Source organism: Xenopus laevis, chromosome 2L (genome assembly GCF_017654675.1).
Source record: "Xenopus laevis strain J_2021 chromosome 2L, Xenopus_laevis_v10.1, whole genome shotgun sequence".
Classification (NCBI taxonomy): Eukaryota; Metazoa; Chordata; class Amphibia; order Anura; family Pipidae; genus Xenopus; species Xenopus laevis.
In genome coordinates this window covers 86,582,178-86,607,904 of record NC_054373.1, presented here as the reverse complement: position 1 = coordinate 86,607,904, position 25,727 = coordinate 86,582,178, and the positions used below count along the sequence as shown (strand labels likewise).

Here is a 25,727-nt window from a genome sequence, read left to right as displayed (position 1 = left end):
AGATGAGATAGTCAATAGGTATTCACCTGTTGATGTGGTTCGTTGCTCTGGCCAAAAGTAAGCTCTGCAAATGGCACTTATTATTTCAGTGACATTTAAGACCATTAAAAACTATTTTTTCAGAAGTAATAGTTTTATTCCAGTAGAAACATCTAAGCAATGGTGTGTCCTGATATACATATATAGCCGTGTATTACTCTGTAGCATTTATGGGTGGGGTTATATATTTATATATATTTCCTCTTTCATGGTCCGTTACAGTAAACAAGTGTCTTCTGACAGGAAGTGTTAGAGATTTCCTCCTTCTGCTCTTTTCTTCAGAAAAAGGGCAAGATTATCTTGCACGTTTGCATTTTTATGTTGTTTGCTAAGTTGTATTAAAGAACTCTACAGGGACATCTTTTTTTATGTTTTATATTTTGTAATATTTTTTTGGGGTTTTTTTTTTTTTTTTTTTTTTTGCCAAGAGATATCTACTAAAAGCGCACCGTTTTGTTCTTAGTAGTAATGTGAAGGGCTTTAATTTCTGCTATATCAAATAAAAATGATGGTCCACCAAAAGCCTGATTCTTCAATTGGGAATGGATTAAGAGATACTGAAGTGAGCAGGTAGAATGACTTTAAGCTATTATATTGATTTAACGGGAATGCCTTCTGTTGATTTACATCTTCATGGACTGTTTTAATGTGGGGGAAAACGGGAAAAAGGAATGCCTTACTGTTCACACGAAATTTTGTAAAAATTAACTAACTTGTTTTGTATTCCAGAAAAGTTGACATGTAATTGTGTAATTATTGTTTATTACCTAACTAGCTTTGTCTCTGTCTCCGTAAGCAGATATTGCTCAGCCTTTGCACTTAATGGGGGATCATGTTGGGGTGGTATGGATTCATAAAGTTTCACTTTTCTGGATAACAGTTAAGGCATACTTAATTTTCTTGTCTTGTAATTTGTAGCCATCTGTCAAAAACAGGTGTTTTTATTTCAGGATTGGTCCCTCACACCTGCAGTGTTTCTTTAAAAGACTCACAATTTGATCATCAAGTAAAGCAAGGAAATATTTCTTATTAATGGATATTAGAGCACAAAATAATGTCAAATGGTGGCAACAATAAAGTTGGTTTTGTGATGTTAGTATTACAAGAAGGCAGGATGCATGCAGCAGATATATTTACTTGGTGGTACAGGTATGCGACCTGTTATCCAGAATGTTTGGGACCTGGGGTTTTCTGGATAACGGATCTTTCTGTAATTTGGATCTTCATACCTTATGTCTACTAGAAAATCATATAAACATTAGATAAACCCAATTGGCTGGTTTTGCTTCCAATAAGGCTTAATTATATCTTAGTTTGGATCAAGTACAAGGTACTGTTTTATTATTACAGAGAAAAAGGAAATTATTTTTAAAAAAAATTTGAATAAAATGGAGTCCATGGGAGACGGCCTTCCGTAATTCATAGCTTTCTGGATAACTAGTTTCAGGATAATGGGTCCCATACCTGTACTACTGATGTTCCTGTAAGCTGATTAACTTGTGCATGTAATGATGTCTACAACTCCATATACAACCTCATATATAAAAGTTGTACAAAGCATGGGTTACAAGCCACACTGTGCTGGGATCGAAGTTATTGTTGAAGTTGTCATGGTTATCCAGTTAACAAAAGGGTTTAATGGCTAAAATTCACTGCTTTTTCTGTATAACTGTATGAATTGATTAAAATTTAAGCTGTATGGAGCTTTTACTCCTTGTAAGGATTCATGAGGAGTAAAAAATTTTTTTTGCTATAGTGGCTCTCCTTAAAGAAAGACTTAGGGGCACATTTACTATTGGTCGAATATCGAGGGTAAATTAACCCTCGATATTCAACCATCGAAGTCAAAAGATTTACCGCAATTCATTAGTTCGAACGATCGTAGGAAAAATCGTTCGATCGAACGATTAAAACCTTTGAATCAAACGATTCGAAGGATTTTAATTCATCGATCGAGCGATTTTCCTTCGATAAAAAAATACTTAGAAAGCCTATGGGGACATTTCCCATAGGCTAACATTATACCTCGGTAAGTTTTAGGTGGCAAAGTAGGCGGTCAAATTTTTTTTAAGGAGACAGTACTTCGACTATCGAATGGTCGAATAGTCGAACGATTTTTAGTTCGATTCGAAGTAGCCAAAAAAATACTTCGAAATTCGAAGTATTTTTTATTCTATAACTTCACTTGAGCTAAGTAAATGTGCCCCCAAATGTGACTTGAATTGTTTATATGTAATAGAAGTACCTTAAGTTTTGGCCTCCTTCATGTAGGGTAGAGTATTAGGTTTGTTGCACCTGTTTCCTCTTGGTACTTAAATCTTTTTCCTTTCAATTATAAATTGATGTGTTTGCATGGTCCTCTGGGACAGGAATTAGGGATGCAAAGAATCCTATTAGGTTTGTGATTGAACTTTCCTGGCAGCATACGGCCGAATGTGAACCCTTAAAATCACATGATTTTAGTCCATGTGACTACGGCGGTGATTTTTTTCCCAAGGATTTTGCAAATGCGTATGCAAATTAGGGGTTGGCTCTGGTTCAGTTTACAGCCAAATCTGAAAAAAGTGCATCACTAATTTGAATGATGAATAATTTCTCTAAAGTGCTGTGTGATTTTTTTGTTTCTCAGGAAAGTGTAAAAGAATAATTTGATAATGTTTTTAATTATAGATGGTAGGGTAGAAAAAAATGTTAAGTTGTGAAGTTATTGTACTCAGTGTTATCTGTTGATTAAACGTTTAAGGTATTACATGTTTCTATCTGTTACAGGGTAACAATGACTACAGAGAAGGGGTTATTAGCTGAAGCAGAAAGCCCTCCTCAGGACCAAAAGCAAGAAGGAGAGGAGGAAGTAGAATCTTGTACAACTCAACCAGTTGTTGGCAGTGGTGATAAGGATCCAGAGACTGAACAGTCACAAGAGTCACCTTCCACTACCTCTCCAAGCACCCGCAAGAGCAAGGACCGACATTCACAGGGAAAGGGCCTCTCTCGCCTCTTTTCCTCTTTCCTGAAGAGACCCAAGTCCCAGGTGTCTTCTGATGAAAAGGAAGTTGAACTGTTGGGGGAAAAGGGACAAGACCAAAAGGATGTTGATGAGGGTTTGGGAGAGCAGCTAGAGGATGATGTTTTTCTAAAGGCCCCTATTGCAGCTCCAGAGCCTGAACTTCGAACTGACCCATCACTAGACCTTCATTCCTTAAGTAGTGCAGAAACCCAGGTGAGAAGATCTGCTCTTACTGGATAATAAAGCATGTTGGCTAGATTTAACTTTTCTATGAACTGCAATAACCTAAAACTTTCCTACAGAATTTGGATTTATTTCAAGGGCATAATTTATGATAGGTGTACAGGCTACTGTCACATACCATTCCGTTATGATCCCCTTGCTCTAGTTGCTCCTATTTAGAGCTGATAAAGAGGGTTGTATGTGAATTGGGAGGTTTTGGGGGTTGAGGGGAGGGATGATATTTTACTTTTTAAAAGGAGACTATACCCTTACATTTTCGTTCAGCATTGTCTTTGATGAAGGGGAATGCTAGTTTAGCATTTATTTGATTGTGACTGCAAATATTTATTTATTTGTAGCCAGCACAAGAGGAACAGAAAGAAGACCAAGACCCAGAAGCAGACTGTGAGGACGTGGAAGGCAAGGAACCAATAAAAAAACCTGAAGGAGAATCAAAGGCCTCGCATAAAGTAGTTAGGCGCTCTCCCAACATGCGCTGCAAAGTCACACTTCTCGATGACACTGTTTATGAGTGTGACTTGGAGGTAACACAATTTTTTCCTTGGACAAATACAAAGAGCAAAATTGATGTACAGAGGCATTTCCACTGCCACGGTTCTGTGTAATACGAATATTGTAATTGTATTTAGTCAAGTTCATTCCTGATCCTTACAGGTTGTTTTTTAGACTAATTGACACATACCAATCCACTTTAGTCCCAGTGTCAATGATAAAATCACATTTGGAGTGTAATTCATCTACATCTTCATGTTGTCCTTGTCCAGCTGGATATCATCTCTCTCTCATTGAAAAAATCTGGAGAAAAATTAATTAAATTCAGTGTTAAACACTGCAGGCCGAATTGGGTTTCAGTAGATGGTATCTGATCTTGGCTTAATTCTGCCATTGTCACTGCAGACTATTTTATCTTCCTGTCTACACTAGTGAGGTGCAGCATCCTGGTTTGATAAATGTGATGTCAAAACATTTCTTATGTCCAAATTAAATCCCTTTGTTCTGGCTCATGGAGGCTGCAAATCCTTTTAAATCTGAGAACAGCTGTCTAATCATTTGCTAATGCACCCAACCACCCCTGTACACAGAATGGAAACCATTTATTTGAGGATGATTTACTGTGAATTAGAACCCAAGAGCCGAGTATTGCTGCCTTTCAGCCTCCGTTATTAATTTTGAAAGGTTGGAAATAAAGGCAAACTCAGAATGCAAGCGATTCACAGTGTATTTTCTGGAATCTCAGCTGGGCTAGTTTTTGGGTTTATTTAGTAAAATTCAAATCCGTTAAGTGCTGGTTACGACTGCCATTTTTAAAGATTGGGATTGCATTTTTAAAATGTATCTTTTTATACAAACGGGAATGTAATGGCAAAGCATCTCATGCAGCAGCTTATCCACCAAGTAGCAGCGTTTAAAAGCCACACATTACTAAATTTATAAAACATATACAGTGTGTGACATGGCTTGCTGTATGCTATAACTAATTTACGATTTAAATTAACAAATTTTTTGATTGAAAAATAAATCCACATTTTCCTAATTTGTTGGTATTTTTTGCTAAAGCATTGATATTTCATTGCTTTTACAATCTTTTTTCCTCAATTCCCTACCTGTCCCCTGTGTAAAAGTGCCTATTTGTTTAATTGATGATAATGAGATCTGTATAAACAAACTCCTACTTTGCCAAAGCTGTAGCCTTTGTTGGGCTTTGCGATAAGGAGCAGATTATTATACAGTGTGCTTATTTGTAGACTGGTAATTTGTTTTACTACAAGTGTTCCACCTCTAACAACCCTTCTCTCAGTCCTCCTTAGGGCTCTGGCCCTAATACTGTGTTTACTGATGCGCATCAGTACCTGCACATCCTTGCCCATTGTAATAGAAAACGTTCACACGAGCCGGCAGACTTCTACAAATACAAAACTGTTGGATTTGGACTGCAGGAGATTTAACTTTGACCTGCAGGCAAGCCAATCCCACTTGTCTCTATGTTTGCAGAAGTTGCTTAGTCCTACTAGATTTCTATTATAGCATATGTTATGGCAGATTTTGAGGTGCATTTGTTTGTGATGGAAAATTTGTGATGGAAATGCTGTAGAGTTTGAAAGTGGAAATTCCAAGTTCGTTTGATGACCTTAGAAAGAAGGGATTTTCATTAGGAAGATGTAAAAGTGTTCTTACTTGCCTTTAAAATCACAAGTATAATAGGTTTTTCAGAAAGTATGTTCCAACTTGCAAATACTTCTGTTTTCCCCATCTCCTCTGATGGGGCTGTTATACCGTATTTAAATTTTAAATGTTACTCTACAGAGCTACCAAATTGGTGGGTTAGTTTAACTCTCCTTTTTTTTTTATATGTTACATAATTCAATCTAAAACATCATGGCAATTGTAATTGTTTTGCTCAGCATCTGAAACATTAACTGTCAAGATGAGGAAGCATTTTTTATCTGTTTATCTAACAGCATGTACATATTTATGTAGGATGAAAGCATGCTGTGGTTTTTCCAAACATAAACTCTGGTTTAAGGATGGAGTGTTTTTTTCTTTTTTGAGTTAAAAGTTCAAGGATGAAGTGGAATTCCTCGCTGAGAGTTAAAAATAAAAGGAATTCCTGCTAACACAGAATGCTGACTTGATATCCTGATTATGTTTTTCTGTTTTGTTTGCATATTTGGAAGATGTATTTTACCCCAGCTGACCTTTATACCACTTACTTGTTTAAATCTAACCCACTCAATTCACCCCCTTCATTCTTGTAAATGTCCTTGTCTGCATACTACAGCATTGTGATGTTTTTTTTTTCCTTCTCAGAAACATGCAAAGGGACAGGACATATTTAAGAAAGTCTGCAGCCACCTTAATATCGTGGAGGAAGATTATTTTGGATTGGCAATATGGGAATCTCCAACTTGCAAGGTGAGAGAAAAATAAGCTTCTACCCATAATATGACTAAAAACTATGATGGCCTGACTGCAAAAGGGTTATGTTTATTTTTACTTTGGATCACAATATGACTACTCAGCATTATACAAGCTGGTGCAGCAGAATATTCTGCACTGAAAAGCAGTGTCATTGTTAATACTTTATACAAGAAACAGTGGTTCTTAATTACACCACTCTCTCTTAATTCCCCTCTTTCAAACTGTATTGTCCACCATATTAATCCAGACAGGATGAGTTTGCTAAAGGTTGAATGCACTTGTCAAGTAGTGTCACTCTTCCACTGTGTGACTCTGCTCAGCACCCACTTAGTGCATCAGGCTTATAATTAAATTATGCTCTGCAAAGAAAGATCATAAACTGGCTACTTTATCAGTGTTCTGAAAATTGTAGAAAATAACTTAATTAGAATTTGCTGCAGGTACTAGTGTCTTCTTGCACCATCATCCTGTCAAGCCACCATTCATAAAAGAAAAAATAACATCTGTGTGTTATAGCTCTGAACACCTGCTGCCAAAATAATGGGGCTCGAACAACCCAAATATTTTCACCCATTACAGTTTATGGGCATAATTTTCGCGTTGAAACTTGGCGAAAAATTTAGCTCATCAGTATTTAGCAGTTATAAATTAAGTAAGCACACACGCTCAAAACTTGCACAGAATCATAAAAGGGGAATACGGTACATCAGAATCCCAAACAACTAACCAATATCAATATCTCCGATGATGCATGAACAGTAGCTTGCCACTCTAGAAATACAGCTCTGGCAGATGATACAGCATTCTGAATCGCAATAAACAAAGCACTAGAGGTTAAACACTTAAAAAACAAAGCAGCAATGCTTACAACACCAATATAACTTTTCGGCAAACTTTGACCTATAAATTAAATAAGTTTATCCAATCCCAGACTTAAAGGCATCTATAACAATCTTTCTAAAGGCGTCAATCTAGGCATGGTCATACCACACATACTTCAGCAGCAAAGAGCAAACCAAAATTATTATCTGTGGTTTAAATAAAACCAATTCCTCCCATGATCCTCACTAAATGTGTTCTAATCATTTGCAACGACTCAATGTTAACTATCCGTATTGTTGAAATGAAGATCAAATATCTATTTGTTGAAAAAGTAGAACACTGCCAAGAGGTGTACTTTTTCATGTGACTGTACATGACTTTACATATTGAAATTATACCATTATAGTATTTCTCTGACTTGTAGGAATCTTTACTCAATCATTACTCTTTGACTCACAGTCCTACAGCCTTCCCTCATTTTTTCTACATTGTGAAGCAATGGTCTCAAGTCCCTCTGTTGGCACATACATAGCATTGTCTTAAAGGGGACCTGTCAACCAGACATAAGATGTAAAATAAAGTCCTTTTCAGATTAGACAGGAAACATGTATTCTTTTTTTGTTAAAACTTTCATACCCTGTTATAGAGGTATTTAAAAATCTCAGCTGTCAATCATATATTGGCTGCCCCGCCCATATGCATTAGGCATAGAAGTAGGGCAGGCAATTTAAATTTTCCATTGTGGACTTTGTAGATGTTAATGCACTCTTCACATTCCCCCTCCCTCCTCATCATCTAATTGTGAATCCAGTGCTTAGGCAGGTGCATCAGGTGCCAGATTCTGGAGTATAAACAAGATTTTGGGATGATGCAAAGCTTGCTTTAATAGCATTTCCAACAAAATTGCGCTTACCTACTACCTCTTGACCAACACAGTTGAACAAAAAATTGGACTTGTTTTTTGGGGTGATAGGTGCCCTTTAAAATAAATGAATAAATGGAGTTCAAAGCAGAAGAACAAATGATGATATAATAATTCAATGAGTATAATAAAAAATAAAAATTACGTATGCTTCATTTCATAGAAATAAGACAACTTCTAAATAATTGAGGGAGTGGGATTATGCATATGAGTGTGTGGGATTATGCATGAGTGATCAGGATTATGACAGATTATGCATGAGTGAGTGGTATTATGCATGATTGATTGGTATTAGCATGAGTGAGCAGGATTATGTGGGATTATGCATGAGTGAGTGGGATTAGGCATGAGTGAGCGGTATTATGCATGAGTGAGCGGTATTATTCATGAGTGAGCAGGATTATGCACGAGTGAGCGGGATTATGCACGAGTGAGTGGGATTATGCACGAGTGAGTGGGATTATGCACGAGTGAGTGGGATTATGCACGAGTGAGTGGGATTATGCACGAGTGAGTCGAATAATGCATGAGTGAGCGGGATTATGCACGAGTGAGTGAAATTATGCATGAGTGAGTGGGATTATGCATTAGTGAGTGGGATTTTACATCCTTACTGCTAACCTTTTAACAACCAGAGTGGCAGTCATCTAAAGATTTCAAAGAGGCCGTTCACTGATTTTTATGGGGGGGGGGGGTTTACATGTCCTTTAAACAATACAAAAACTATAAAATCCACATTAGATTACATGACAACACAGGTGCAATCTGCCTATTCTGATTATTAATCAGTCTTGCTGTATCGGCTTCTGGCAGATATTATTTGACTTGTGCTCTTTTAATGACGATCCCTAAGCAGCCCAGAACACACTGAGCATGTGCAGGGTCAGGCAAAGATGTTTAACAAAGTTACAAGATGACAGCCCCCTGTGACCAACTTTGAAAGCATAAATCATTTGTTTGATTAGGCTTGTGGTGCAGTAAATTCATGTTTATGTTTAGTATACAAAATACAGCATTTCTAGCCTTATTCTATTTTATACTTTCCTTGTCCTTTAAATATTTTGTACCAGTTCTGAAATAATCAAATGAATCTCTTCTATCCACCTTTCAGTAGCCTGTCTCTGCCATACGTTTTATGTTATCCGTGCCCAATCTCCCTGAGGTTGGTGGCACGTGAAGATTGGGGGAAGATTTGTCCCCCAAAACAAATCTTCTCTTCTTTGAGTGACTAATCTCCCCAAAATGCCTTCCCGCTGGCAAGAATATGAATTGCTGGCAGGATGGCATACAAATCTCTTCGGATTTCCCAAGTTGCCCAACGTTTCCTTGTGAGGCAAGTTCAGGCGACTTCGGAAAATGAATCAACCTTAATCAACCTTAAATTTAAACTTAATAAAGCCTTTATTCGAAGCTATGGATTAGATTCCCTTGATATTGCTGTATTTTGAGGCAGTCATGAAAAATCCATTTATCAAATAGGGATCAGTACACAGTACCACTTTTAAATGACCATAAAACTGCATTGGTATTTTGATCATTCAGCAGCCTTGCTCCTTGCTTGTTCTCCATTAATTAACCACATATATCTTAGAGCACCCAGGCAATATGTACCCAGACACTTTAAAACAGCCGTCCCAAACCTTTTTTGCCCCAGGGACCAGTGTAAAGCCCTAATTTTTTTCAAGGGGGGGGGGATCAGCAACTGCGCGCAGCATCAAATTATGTGCACCCCGTGTCAAATTTGGACTCGGCGGCCCAATTCAAGTATGTCCGCAGCCCGGTGGTTGGGGACCCCTGCTTTAAAATATCCCCCAAATCTTAGGTTTTATTCTAGGAAAACAGAAAATAACCTTTATTTTTTATTAGGTTTAAATAATACACTTGGCAATGGAAATCTAATAAGGGGTACTTAATGAAAACCAATGTATTACTCTCTTTTTCTCAGGTCTGGCTTGATCCTTTGAAGGACATCAGGAAGCAGGTTCATGGTAAGCTTATATTATTGTATTAATTATTCCTTGTGATTCTTCTGATCCCTGTAGTTATTACAGGAGACTTTGTGTTTTAGTATTTCAACCAATTGATAACAAGGTTATAATATATACCTTGGTGAACACAGCAATGTGAATTATTCTGCCGTTTTTTACACCACATAATAAATATGCCCCTTGGCCTAACACTTTGTTTTACATGTATTAACCAATTGCCTGTTTTTAGCCTGTTTGTAACTATTATTTAGTTTAGAATACTTCCCCGGTCCTTCGTTATATGTATACATAGTAGCCACAATCCACACCTTCATTGGTGATCAGCTGACGAACCATGCAAATTGGGGTTATCTGTTAGCCTGTTCATTTTTGTCATGTACGTTAATCATTCCCATTTTTCTGTGTGTTTGTAACACTTTAACTGTGCACTTTAGCTATCTTTATAATCTCTTTATCATCTCTTTATCATCTCATGTAGAATTTTTAATGCAAAAGTGGTAAACAAGCTGTACCTTCATTTATCGCAAAGACAAATAACTTTCATAGGGGTATCACTTTTACCAGCTTACCACAAAGTATAATAAATAAGTATTGTTCCACATTATCACCATTTCCTGGGCAAGGTGACTGGAAAAAAAAATGTATATTTTTAGCAGACTAATAAATCGACCTGTAATATTTTATTAGTGTTGGACTACAATGTGTAGTTTCTCCTTTCAGCTGTGCCAGATCAAAGTGGGACGTTTTGAAAAGTGCAGCACGTAGTGTTCTTTTTAGTTAGATGATTATCAACATTGTACTTCTTGGATATTGTACAAGGCCACAAATGTTGTGTTTGTTGTCTACTGTACCAGGAGTGCCCATACTTTACTAATGCGAGGTCTACTTTTAGTGATGTTGTCCTATTATAATCTACATCCATAAAAGCATTGTTTGCATTCTGTTCCATGGAAAATATTACTTAATGAGTTTTATTCACTTTGCTAATATGCCATCCAATGTGGCCATGCCCCAAGTCTCTAGTGCAGTGATCCCCAACCAGTAGCTTGTGAGCAACATGTTGCTCTCCAACCCCTCGGATGTTGCTAAGTGGCCTCAAAGCAGGTGCTTATTTTTGAATTCCAGGCTTGGAATCAGGTTTTCTGTGCAGGACAATCAGTACTCTTGCACACTCGGCGCCAATCCAGGACACGATGTGAAGGCAACAGCGTTAGTGAAGAATTTTTGGCTTTATTTCAACACACACATAGGTGAGGGTTACAGCGGTGGGTGTACAGGGCTGACTTTTTCTATTAGATATGACGTGATCTAAAAATCTTATATCAATACAATGTAAGCTCCAGGGACTATAACATATAAAACAAAGCTACAGATCATTTAGACCTGACATTTTCTGGCCCTTGAACTATCTGGCTCTTTGCCTTGAAACAATATGTTCTGTTTCTACTTGCTTTGCAAACTGACTGTAAAATAACTGAAACTGAACTGAAAATCTTAATTTACTGTAGGAAAACCTTTATTTTTTTAATAGTAGGATATTTTATCTGCACTCAGTAGCATTCATATTTGTGCAGAGAGCAGGCAACATTGATCCTTTTCCAGATGGCTGAACTGCCTCATGATGTAAGCCTCTTTAGCTGATCAGCTGTCCAAGCCTTGTTGTAGAGAGAGTCTCTGCAATGTAAGCTCTTCTGCTTTCCTTCCATCTTCCTCCCTTGACCTGCTTTGAAAATATACATAGTGAAGAAAGATCCTATGTTTGACACTTAATTGGAAATGCCATCCCTAACAAAAATGATATCACGAGTTTGGGAGATAATGTTAGTGCAATTTGGGAATCAAGTTTTAGAGCGCCCTGTACTGAAATTAACAATTCAGCTTTGTGGACAATAAGAGGAGTATCTTACCTCTAAAACAGAAACAGTACAGAATGCAAAGATCACTGAAGGCCCACTAAGTCTTTATAACATTACTTTCATTATTATTTTTAGCATGTTTTTATAGAGCACCGACCTATTCCACAGCGCTGTCCAATAGATGGGTGTATACAGAGAAAGCTGTTTTTCATACCCTGATTTTAAGTTTAACCACATTTTACAGTTTTTTTGTGGTCCCACCAATATAAAATGCTCTGATTTTACATTTACCCAGAATTGACACCATTTTCTGGCCCCCTGAACACTGTTAAATGGCCATTCTACTGCACATGGAACAAACAGATTTAAATACAAAAACAACCCATAACCACTGCAACAAGTAAAGTTGGCAAAGCCCAAGCAAGCTTACAATTTAAAAACTCCTTCTGAATGCATCTGCTACATGATAATGAAAGTTCCTTTCCTTGAAAGCATTATATCATAGCTACTCAAACTTAAAGGAAAACATAAATCTATTTGCATGTACACATATTGAAAATGTACTGTAGGACTCCAATGGATTCTTCTCTTCAGGGTAAAAGTTAGGTCTGACTGGATTTTAATGATGATTGCTTCATATTCTCAGCCAGTTACTAATTATTACAAGCCTAAATAAGATTCTTGCCCAATATTCTGTGGTATTAGTGGCTGCTGAGCTAGTGTTTAGTGCCATCTGGTGTTTTATATTTATAGTGTTCTTGTTAAAAATTAAACATAAATAATTTATCTTTTGGCTTTCTTGTTAAACCAGTGATGCCGAAATTTTGACAGCATGCATATTTTAGGCATTCGCTGATGCTTGTGCTATTTTTAACACAATTAGCACTTGGGTCTGTGTTTACTAAAGAGCAATATGAGGCATTTGCATCTTTCCAGTGGTAGTGATCACTTATTTTTTTTTTTATAACAATGACATCTATTTTATCAATAAAGAAAAAATAAAAAAAATAGTTTGAGCAAACAATCAATACTGTATCTATTAAAAAGGAAACACATTGTGCAAACAGTATTGACTTTGCCTGCCTTTCCCCTATGTTGTGTGTGCTTTGGTAGCAAATATAAAAATGTAATTGCTGATCGATCCTTGTGCGTTCTCCATATGGTACCAGGGGTAAGGGTGAAAAATTTTAGGTATTTGCAGGACCAATGACCACTAATAGGAATAAATAACTTATGTTTACAGCATTGGGTGCATTTAGATCATGATCGAGTTAAAGGAGAACTTAATCTCAACTAAAAAGTAGGTTAGAAATGCTGTACATTATGTTTTGGGCTTCTGTACCAACCCAAGACACCCACAGCCTTTTAGCAGTTAAGAACTGTGCCTCCAAAGATGCCCCAGTAGCTCCACATCTTCTTTTCTGCTGTTACACTGCACATGCTCTGTGCTGCTGTCACTTACTGAGCTTAGGGATCAACTCAAAGTATACAGAGCACATATAAGGGGCCGATTCACAAAGGGTCGAATATCGAGGGTTAATTAACCCTCGATATTCGTCTGGGAATTTAAAATCCTTCGACTTCGAATATCGAAGTCGAAGGATTTTAGCGCAAATAGTGCGATCGGACGATCGAAGGATTATTCCTTCGATCGAACGATAAAATCCTTTGAATCGAACGATTTGAAGGATTTAAATCCAACGATCAAAGGAATATCCTTCGATCAAAAAAAACTTAGGAAAGCCTATGGGGACCTTCCCCATAGGCTAACATTGAGTTCGGTAGCTTTTAGATGGCGAACTAGGGGGTCAAAGTTTTTTCTTAAAGAGACAGTACTTCGACTATCAAATGGTCGAATAGTTGAATGATTTTTAATTCGAATCCTTCGATTCGTAGTCGAAGGTCGCAGTAGCCCATTTGATGGTCGAAGTAGCCCAAAAAACACTTCGAAATTCGAAGTTTTTTTTACTTCGAATCCTTCACTCGAAGTTAGTGAATCGGCCCCTAAATGTCACAGTATAAGGCCGATTAGTAATTAATACAGGTAATTACTACATGGCAGCACACAAAACCGTACAACGAACATCAGAATTTTAATAATTAGCCCTGTAGCATCATCTTATATTAAAGGCCAACCTCATTTTCTGCTTGATAATTTGCGATGACCGCTAAGCTTAGCTTTTCAACAGCTGCTTAGAGCCCACTGAGCATGTGAGTGTCGCAGACACTTTCCAAGATGGTGACCCCATGTGACAAGTTTGAAGTCCTGGATCATTTCTGTTATTGAGAAGTTGAAACTTTAGGCTGGTGCAATAAGTGCACTTTTAACCATATTTATCTTTAAGTGGGAATGATGTCAACCTCCAATTTAACTCCAAACCCACACCCTTGCCACCATTTTAACTTTAGTTGCACACTTTTATATACACATCTGTCCATTTATTAAATGCAGATATGGCTACAACAATTCACAACAAAGTAAAATAATTTAAAAGCCTAGGCAGCTTTAGCCATTGTAAAGTGAAGTGAATCTTTAACTGACTTACCAATAAAAGTACTAGTCTTAATATACAATTATGAATTGGTTTTAAACAATAAATGTTGCAAAGGATTCAAAAGGCAACAAAAAAATAAATTTAAGTCATGTATACTTTTTAGAAAAATGATACACAGAAGAGCAGGAAGACATAACTGGCCAGACTCCCAAGGGCCATTATAGGGAGGAACAGAGGCTACTGTAGTCGGGGCCCAAAGAGGCTTAAAAGTGCAAATTGTAGGGTGCTGGTGCGGTAGGGATTATGTGAATGTGGGCGTGACTGGGGAGGGTCAGGGGTGTGGTTGTGTGTCTGAGGGCCATTTTGTTTCTTTAGCGTCCTCCACCCAGGAGCCAAGGTCACAAATGGGTTAGTAATTGGGGCCCTTGTAGGGGAGGTACTGTTAATTTAGTAGTAAAGGTATTGGACCTATTATCCAGATTGCTTGGGACCTGGGGTTTTCCAGATAATGGGACTTTCCCTAATTTTTTATACAGTAAGTCTACTTTAAATTAATTTAAACATTAAATAAACCCAATAGGTTTGTTTGCCTCTAATAAAGATTAATTATATCTTAGTTTGGATCAAGTACAAGGTACTGAATCTTTCTTACAGAGTTTAAGGAGATCAGTTTTGAAAATCAGAATTATTTGATTAAAATGGAGTCTATGGGAGATAATTTGGAGCGTTCTGGATAACTGGTTTCTGGATAAAGGATCCCATACCTGTATACGGTTACATGATTCCTTATAGGAGCTTTGGTCAACAGAGTCACTCACCAAGGGGGTCCATCGTACTGCTCCCTTTGTACGTGCAGAAAAGTTTTTAGGAGAAGTAAGAGATATATTATAAGCATCTTGTATTGGATAGAAGAAGCGCTGCAAAAAGTCTTTCAACATTCCAATTTGTTTTTTACTTTATACATCCGTCAGTTTGTCACATGAAATGGTTTTCAGTCTGCACATAAGCACCCAAAATTGCCATCTCCCATATATTTAATGGCATATGCCTGATCGAGCACACTTTTTTTACAGGCTGAAAAGCTCCTGCTTATTTATTTATGTCCCACATAATTCAGGGGAGGTGGCAAGGTTTTTGGACTGCTTTGGCCCAGAGCTAAAATTTGCCTCTTGTCCCATTAACCTTAAAGGAACAGTAAAACCAAAAAATAAAAGAGTATCAAAGTAATTACAATATAATGTACTGGTAAATGTTTTGTGCTTGCTTCAGACTTATATATTTTATATAAATAGCTATGGGGACAGCCATTCAAGCTGGAAAACGGGCACAGGTTACACAGCACATAACAGATAAAACACTATTGTATGTTGGAATGATTTTAGAAATTCAGATGCAGTTTGCATCAGGAATATATTTGCCAGCTTATGTGTTTGCTTTTTGGAGATTGTTTTTTTTTCTTTATGCTGCTGGGATATTATAGTTTGGTTTTGGAGAGAAATCAAAAATATTATGCATGTGAAAAGCCAGTCTGCTTTGTGTAAATAAACAAGGTATGTGATTACGTATCAATTTTGTGGCTAATATATATATATATATATATATATATATATATATATATATATATATATATATATATATATATATATATATATATATATATATATATATATATATATGTGTTATATTTTGCAGTCCTTTGTCAATTATTAATTAATATTTTCTTTATTTAATCATATATATATATATAGGAGGTCCATGTGAATTCACTTTCAATGTGAAGTTTTATCCCCCTGATCCGGCACAGTTGTCAGAGGATATAACCAGGTAAATACCTTTTTATAAAATATTTATGCTTGGGCATTTTTGTGCTAGGATAGTTGAGCAAATTAAGTTTGTTTATTTATCCTGCAGTAGCGATGATTTATTGCAGGTGACTAAATCTCCCCATGTTCCACCTATCTCCCCGTGTGCCACCATTCAGATTTCACAGATTAAAAGACAACCAGAACAGTCTGCTTCTTTCTTCAGGGACCATTTCCCCACCCCACTTTGGCTCACAGTTTCATGCAGCCCCACTTTCACCTTGTTCCATTGTGAAGTGATGGATTGTAGAACGCGAGTTCTGCTTTCCACAGCATCTATGCATGGGGGCTTGCACACATATAGGAAAATATGCATATATACATTTAACACTGTGCCTACCTGAGCGTATTCTGATCTCAGCATTCAGGTGTTGCTTTTAACATTTTTCAGCACATTGTATCCAATATGGGCGTGTGTACCATCTCTAAATTTTTCATTTATAATGTGGACCACATATAGCACAGAAGGGAAAGCCTCAAGAGTGCAATATTTACTGTAAAGCAACTGTAAAACTTTGGCTTGGGGCACATAAACATAATAATGAATACAGATAGTGATCCCTATATAAACCAGGCTGTCCCTTCCCCCAGCTGGATTTACAGATAACATGGAGTTTCACTTCAAGGACTAATATGCATCTATACTCTTTTTCTAGTAAAATTGCTCTAAAGAACCAGGAAACTGCCACATGAGTACCTTTTGAACTAAAAATAAAAATCATGAATACATTTTATTTCCAATAGTTTACAGACACATTTTAGCCAAAAATATCTGGATACTAAACCATATGTCCTCACTGCTGAGTTCCAAACTGCCTCCCAAAGCAATGTCAGGACAAAAACTATTTGTAGGGAGCATGGGGTTTACAGGAAATTACAAACAAAACTTTGTTTGCTAAGCTAACAGTAGTGTCATCACTAGTGGACTCCCGAGCAGTGAAAACTTGTCCTCTGGAGTAATAAATTACATTTCATATCTGACAGTCTGACCAAATAAAAGTCTGGGTTTGGCAGATACTAGAATACCTGCCTGACTGCATAGTGCTGATGGAAAGGTGTGTTGCAGGAAGAAAATTGGTTTGGGGCTGTTTTCCATGTTGTGAACTAGGCAGCATAGCTCAACTAAAGCAAATATCAAAGGAACAGTAACATCAAAAAATTAAAGTGTTTTAAATTAATACAAATATAAGGCAGTGTTGCCCTGCACTGGTAAAACTGCTTTGTTTGCTTCAGAAACACTGCTATTATTTATAAAAATAAGCTTTTGTGTAGCAATGGGGGCATCCATTCAGGAGAAAAGGCTCTGTAAACTATTCTAATTGAATACATTAATTGATACATTTCTCATCTTCTGCCCTACTGAGCATTATCTCTAAGCTTTATTAAAGAACACCTATCATATTGAAATTATTAACTCCAATATTTAAGTGTAGTCTTGTGTTTCTTCGCCGAAATCCACAGTGTGTTCGTGCTGGTTCCGGATTCGAACAGAAGAGGGAGGCTACTTCCTTGGTATTACTGAGCTGTTAGACTGAAACGCTAGAGAGAGGAACACTGAAGTTTAAACTTCAGTTTTGGAAAAATGTAAATATTAAAAAAACAAAATTATTATTTCTGGTATACTATCTAAAAACTGAACTGAAAAAAGTGTCTGGAAGCTGCATTATCCCTATAGCTGCTTAAAAACTGCTGTCAATTGCATTCATAACTCACACCTATCAGAGGAAAATATTTTAAATCTATATATGTCAACATGCTTCTTTTTGCACTTGTAGTTAAATGTTTTTCATGTCTAATAAACCAACGCTTATTTTTGGGTGTTCATTTCTTTATAGGTACTACCTGTGTCTCCAGCTGCGCAAAGATATTTTCAGTGGGCGTCTTCCATGCTCATTTGCCACCCTTGCTCTGCTCGGTTCTTATACTGTGCAATCAGAGGTGGGTGACTATGAAGAGGATCTCCATGGTGTAGACTATGTCAGTGAATTTAAACTCAGTCCAAATCAAACAAAAGATCTTGAAGAGAAGGTTGGGGAGCTTCATAAGTCATATAGGTATGGTCTGAAAACGGTGCGCAAACAAATTCTTCTCTAAATGTGTCCTGAATAGCATATAAATTGTAAGTCGTAAACTTTAAATTAGATCATTAAATTTTTGGTGTGTTTAGCATTTTGCTTTATTTAAGTTATAATATACCCCATCTATTATTAAACAGAGGGATGTTAGAAGATACAAAGTAGCTCCATGACTATTTAGTCACACTGCTACAGTGATTGCATAGAGGCCAGTGAATTTAGGAGATTACCAATACCCTCATATTTTACAAACATTTTTTTAAAATTTATAATGCAAGTTTCATTGTGTTATTAACTCTGTGACATGATTATGCTTTGTTTATAAGGATGTATTTTACAGGTTATTCATGACTCTTCTGTATTAAAGTAGTAGAAGGAAAACAAATCCATTTAATTTAGTAAGGCCCCCTGCAGAGGCCATCAAGGTTTTCTGCCACAGTCTGGCCATTTGATGCCCTTTTCCCATCTTCAACTACGCATTCTCCTGCGGCCATCTCATATTTAGTACGTTTTAATATTAAACAGTTTGAGGCGTGGGATATGGGTAAGGAATTAATTAACTTAAATGTTTAAATGTTTATAAAAATAGAGATTCAGGGATACCTGCATGCTATATGGGAATTACATTGTTTTGATTTTCTTTCTTAATATTCAGTAATGTATTTGTCCTGAAAAGGCCAGTATTTATGGTTTAATAGTGTTAATATGTTTTAATAAAGATACACACTATATATTTTCTTCTATCTGCATTAATTTATAACCTTGAGGATGTGGTAACATTTATTGCTGTTTCGTAATTTGTTTATATTTTCTTCAGATCTATGACTCCTGCTCAGGCTGACCTGGAATTCCTGGAGAATGCCAAAAAGCTTACCATGTATGGTGTAGATATTCACCAAGCCAAGGTACATTTTCTACACCTGTTTGACATGTTAAATTGTTACAGATATTGCATATATTATCCAGAATTCTCATGATCCATTTCCCATTGAGTCATATTTAAACAATTATTTTCATTTCTTTCGTTTTGGTAAAGATTCCTTTTTTCTTTGTTTTACTTCAACAGAACCTTGTAATTGGTCATAGCTAAGATAGCATAAATCCATGTTTGGGTTATAACCAATAATCCTATTGCTTCTTTTTACATTAAAATGTTTTGGGATCATGTTTAACTCTAACTAATCTTTTTGTTTTTATTGGTTTAAAAAGAAAAGGAATCTCCAGCACTTATTGATTTAGGTGTGGTGGTAGTTATAGAGATGTGAACACTACCACCCCATCTTAATAGATCTTACAGTTCACCCAACGTATCTCTTTATTGCAAATATTCATGCTTTAAGTACGTTTAAAGAAATGAAAATGTAAAAATTAATACTTTGTTGGGCATATGTCTATATGCAATATTGAATAACAAAACTGTATTTTTACAAGAGTGAAATAACTTGTTTATATATGCTGGGTTTCCAATAAAAAAATAGCAAATTAAAAAAAAAAAAATGTTTTGGGATCCATAAGATTTTGTGATCCAGTTTATGGAAAGAGCTCTTATCTTGCAATCCTCGCTTCCCAAGCAATCCACATTATTACTGATACTATACATGTATTTATATTTACAGGCCCTCACATCAAGGATAGCTTTATAAAATAATTACTTTTCTAGATGTATAACTGCTTCATTTTATTTAACGAGTACAACTCAATTGGGCATTCCTTTTCTTATATTTTCTTAATCTTCGTTTCATTATTCTTATTGCCTTGTGCTGTACCATATGCTGTCATCTCAGACAGTCTGCTCATGTTTTATGGCAGACACGTTCTGTTATTTCCATAAGTGGTGTAACAAGTCATTTCTGTAAAAAAGAAATATCAAAATCAGGCAAAGATAAATTGTAGCAACCTAATACTCATTTTTTACAAATACATTTGAGGCAAATTGTTTAGGTAAAATAATAAAAAGAGATGTTCCCAAATAATTTCGGATAAACAAAAAGAAAGTTCTTTATTAATACTAATAGGTGATAACTGATCTTCCCATAATTTGGTTTATACCTTACGTCTAATAGAAAATCTTGTAAACATTAAATAAACCCAATAGTCTGGTTTTGCTTCCAATAAGGATTAATTATATCTTACCGGTAGTTTGGATCAAGTAAAAGGTACTGTTTTATTACTACAGAGAAAACGGAAATCACTTTTAAAAATGTGGATTATTTGTATGGGAGACAGCCTTTCCATAATTTGAAACTTTCTTGATAACATGTTTCCAGATGACAGATCTCATATCTGTATAAAAATTGGATTTTAGTTGTCTTATGGTGCACATACTTGCCCAAATGTTGCAGATTGTGAAAACGACAGCACTGTAAAAGTTCCACACATAAAACACTAAGGGGTTAATTTATGCTGTGTAAAAAAAAAACTGTAGGATAATACACCACACATCGCCAGGCTTTGCTGTGTAAAAAAACAGGGAGCAATGTAAATAAACCACAACAAATCTGGTGTTTGAATGGCGAAAAACTACACACACCTTGAAAAATTCACCATTTAATTCACACAACTTTTTACACTGTTTTTTCAACGAATTTCATTTTACACAGCATAATTAATATGTCCCTACCTCCCCAAGTGACTGCTTTGCTTTTAGTTTTTTTTTTTAAACCAAGGTAATCAATAGTTCCAACAAAACAACAGAATGCTTTATTAATTAAAGGGATACTGTCATGGGAAAAAAAATTTTTTCAAAATGAATCAGTTAATAGTGCTGCTCCAGCAGAATTCTGCACTGAAATCCATTTCTCAAAAGAGCAAACAGATTTTTTTATATTCAATTTTGAAATCTGACATGGGGTTAGACATTTTGTCAATTTCCCAGCGGCCCCTGGTCATGTGACCTGTGCTTTGATAAACTTCAATCACTCTTTACTGCTGTACTGCAAGTAAAGGTGGCCATACACGGATAGATCCGCTCGTTTGGCGATGTCGCCAAATGAGCGGATCTCCCTCCGATATGCCCACCTTGAGGTGGGCAATATCGGGCTGATCCGACCGTGGGCCCTAGGGCCCAACGATCGGATCCTAGCGTTCGCCAAACGGGCGGTCGGATCGCGGGACCGCATCAACGAACAGATGCGGCCGCGATCCGACGGGATTTTTAATCCCATCCGATCGAGATCTGGCCGACTTTCGGCCAGATCTCGATCGGGGAAGCCCGTCGGGGGCCCCCATACACGGGCCAATAAACTGCCGACTCGGTCTGTCGGCAGCTTTTATCGGCCCGTGTATGGCCACCTTTAGAGTGATATCACCCCCCTCCCTTTTTCCCCCCAGCAGCCAAACAAAAGAACAATGGGAAGGTAACCAGATAACAGCTCCCTAACACAAGATAACAGCTGCCTGGTAGATCTAAGAACAACACTCAATAGTAAAAACCCATGTCCCACTGAGACACATTCAGTTACATTGAGAAGGAAAAACAGCAGCCTGCCAGAAAGCATTTCTCTCCTAAAGTGAAGGCACAAGTCACATGACTTGGGGCAGCTAGGAAATTGACAGAATGTCTAGCCCCATATCAGATTTTAAAATTGAATATAAAAAAATCTGTTTGCTCTTTTGAGAAATGGATTTCAGCGCAGAATTCTGCTGGAACAGCACTATTAACTGATTCATTTTGAAAAAAATTTTTTTTCCCATGACAGTATCCCTTTCATGTTTTAAATGTAGGATTTCTGAGAAGCAAGAACTTTACTCAGTTAGCTATACAAACTGTTTTTTTACATTTACATCTAATGAAAGGGTGCAAATGCTTATAAAAATCTGTTCCCAATTTACATAATCTCTTTACATAATTTTACTTTAGCACTGACCAATTCTTAAATGCTTGGGTTATTTGCTATACACTAAACGCCACGCAACTACATCTCTACCAGAATTTATCAGTTGTGCTGTCTAAACCTTACTGATGCCAGTGATATAACCCCAATAAAAATTTTAAATATAAAAAAAAAAAGACCTGGTCTGATTTTGTAATATAAAACATCCATAATCAGATACCTTTTGCATTTTTGTGTGGAATTGCTGTCATCGTTTTCTATTTGAAAGTTAGTGTTTCTGATTTATTTTATATATTATGTGTTTCAGGACTTGGAGGGAGTGGATATCAAACTTGGGGTTTGCTCTGGTGGTCTTATGGTTTTCAAAGACAATCTGAGGATCAACCGCTTTCCATGGCCCAAAGTACTGAAAATCTCCTATAAAAGAAGTAGTTTCTTCATCAAAATCCGCCCTGGAGAGGTAGGATTTTAAATGATATAGTAAATTATATATTATACTACTGGAATAAAATCATTTGAATATTATTTTGGATGGTATTCTATCTTTGATTCAAAGAAAGATTAGTTATTTAAACGAATGGAGTTTATGTCTGTTAAAGGGGTAGTTCAACTTTTGCATTTTCTGTTTTTACCATTTGAGATTGCATTAACTGCATTTTTTTTAGACAAAACACCCCTGATCCCCAGTCACTCCACATGCAATTTAATGCTATATTTTAATTCTATAAAAAAGAAGGTACTGTAGTGTTATAGTGGATAACACATACTAAATAAAAAGCCCTCTCGCAAACAGCTAACCTTTGGTGTAAATAACTGGCAGGATACAAACTACAAAGTATAGTTTTGTCTGGTCACTCAGTAGCAGGACAGGGCAAGGAGGATACATGTCAGCAAAAGCTGGTCTTTAATGTCTTATGTACCTTCTATCTGTACTTGAACTTAGCTTAACAGTACCAACAAAGTCACTGTGCTTCAACTCCTATTTGTTGTTATATCTGGATGGTATAATGTGAAAGACTAAAGAGCTAGCAACAAGGGGTAGTCGTGGCTGCTGTAGTCTGGACTAATAAGGTTCAGTTTATGAAAACCATTTTCACATGTTTTTCATCCAGTCATTTTTGATATAGTAAACTTCTTTACTCAAAGGGTTGAAAATCAGATTTTATTGCATTGCTCCATACACTGGGTATGGCAACCAGTATTTATTATACTTTGACCACATATTTAGCAACATTTTTAAAGATTTTCTATTTCACCAGCAGGAGCAATATGAAAGTACAATAGGATTTAAGCTTCCCAGTTACAAAGCAGCAAAGAAACTTTGGAAAGTATGTGTTGAACATCATACATTTTTCAGGTAAGTTCTGCTTAATGATGCACAGTATTAACCAGCTGATAATGCCAGATTGCCATATTTGTGAGTCATGATACAGTTGCGAGGAATATATGATAATGGGCCCTGCATAGATCAGGGGCGCATGATACAATGCGTTGCCTTCAGCCCCATGTCTCTACATGCATTGGCACCGCAACAATCTGTCTTACATGTAGGGTGGATTGCATACTTTGTGCCCCTTATAAATACTTGTTTAGCAATAGTGGTGAAGTAGTGCAGAAAAAGTGACGGTATAGTTAAGCTGATTACAATTTTTGCCAATGCCTGTATTATTTTTATAAACTTCACTTAGAGAGCGCATTTTTAAAGCAGTGAGATATTCAGACAAATACATGGAATCTCTTCACTGGGAAGTGACAACAAATATTATTTGAAATATACTTTCCTTTATTATATGACCCCTTTTCATTAGAGCCAGAAAGTGCATTTTAGGATTAGCAGGACATATATGTTGGCTGATATACTGCAGCAGGTAATTAAATACTTTATATAAAAAAGGACAGGATTTTTTCAGGACATGCGTCATTCTAGATGCAATTATGCGGTGCGTGTGGCATAAATTGGTTGATGCAATTTGCACACTGTTTGTGGTACTTACTAGGGATGCACCGAATCCATTATTTTGTTTTCGGCCGAACCCCCGAATCCTTTTTGAAAGATTCGGAACCGAATCCGAACCCTAATTTGCATATGCAAATTAGGGATGGGAAGGGGAAAAGATATTTTACTTCCTTGTTTTGTGACAAAAAGTCACGCGATTTCCCTCCCCCCCTAATTTACATATGCAAATTAGGATTCAAAATTTAGTTCGGCCTTGCAAAAGGATTAGACGGAATCCTGCTGAAAAAGGCCGATACCCTAACCGAATCCTGGATTCGGTGCATCCCTAGTACTTACTACTAAAAAAACAACACACTACTTGTGGAATAGACACACTGTAGAATTCCCAAATGTAGTAGAAAGGCAATGCATTTTGCTAGATGCGCATATTGATGGCATCTTGCTGTTTGTTGGAAAACTACTTTGTCCGACAAGCAAAAATTGCTCTCCAAACCCTCCAAGCTTTCAAACAATAAGGATTTATGGTTCTAGATAAGGATATTCCTAGGGGAGAGTATTTGTCCATTAAGCATCAAATGCCACCAACAGTATGCAATTCAAGTAATATAAATTTTTTGTACTTTTTCTACAGAGTTTGTATTCTAAAGGCTGTGTCAAATAGCAGACAGTCTATACCATAATCAGTGTGTAACTGCCTATACAAAAATGTCCCATGTTTGTGGTGTATGCCTTTAACAGTATACCCTTCTGCACACACTTATATGGGACAAGGTATTTTAATTTTGGATGAACACAGCTATAGTATATGTTGTGACACAAGCAGCAAATGCCCCCCCCCCCACCTGCATTATGATTTTCAAGCAGGCAGTATGCATGTTGCCATTGTGAACGTTAACACATTATGCAGTAGGGAACACTACTAGAGCAAATAACACTGCGTGTGGGACAGACATATTACTGGAGATAAATACATTCAGCTTGGCAAACACAAACTGCTGCAATCAGTGCCTGTGGAATACACCTACTGTAGAAGGCATGTATGGAGAAAAACCATGCATATTAGAAAGGCATACTGCTGGTGATAATCTGAGCACTTGAAGGGGGTTGCCCATGAAACATTTGCTGAGATCTGAATAAAAGGCATCAAAACATCTGCACATTGCTATTCATGTGATTGCCATTTGGACTATGGTTTGCTGGGGATAAACTGGCCCCATATATCATTGTAGTGGTACTAAACCAAGAAACGACAGGATGCCATTCCTACCCAACGTCTGTATAAATACATCTGGAGTTGCCTTTTCTCTTTTTGTAATGTATATTTCTGTTGCAGTAAATCTTGAGCTTTGTTAAGCAGTTTAAGTTTTCTTATTTTTTTATTCTACCTTATTTGTTCCCTTCAGGTTGACATCCACAGAGTCTATTCCCAAACACAGATTTCTTTCTCTAGGATCCACATTTCGCTACAGTGGGCGCACACAGGCACAGACTCGACATGCCAGTGCTCTTATTGATCGACCTGCTCCCCATTTTGTACGCACTGGCAGCAAACGGGCCTCTCACAGTCTTGATGGAGGTTGGTGTCTTTTCAAAACTGTTAATTTCATACCTTTCTGACTTTAAGGCATTTCTTATCTGAATTGTGTGATGCCCCTGAAGGTAATTTTCTGTGCTTTTTGGCCATCTGAAGCCAAATAAATTCCAAACAG

General features: G+C 36.8%; 1 protein-coding gene across 18 annotated transcripts in view; it reads left to right on the top strand.

Annotated features, from left to right (window-relative positions):
- Positions 1–25,727, top strand: part of epb41.L (erythrocyte membrane protein band 4.1 L homeolog) — a 119,083-nt gene that overhangs the window by 52,314 nt on the left and 41,042 nt on the right. For 15 of the 18 annotated variants that reach the window (XM_041580884.1, XM_041580896.1, XM_041580895.1 and 12 more), the window contains 10 exon segments: positions 2,809–3,259; positions 3,628–3,813; positions 6,098–6,202; positions 9,898–9,940; positions 16,040–16,115; positions 17,989–18,207; positions 19,046–19,133; positions 22,369–22,521; positions 23,321–23,418; positions 25,422–25,594. In XM_041580884.1, coding sequence (XP_041436818.1) covers positions 2,809–3,259; positions 3,628–3,813; positions 6,098–6,202; positions 9,898–9,940; positions 16,040–16,115; positions 17,989–18,207; positions 19,046–19,133; positions 22,369–22,521; positions 23,321–23,418; positions 25,422–25,594 — 1,592 coding nt within the window. 18 annotated transcript variants of the gene reach the window in all.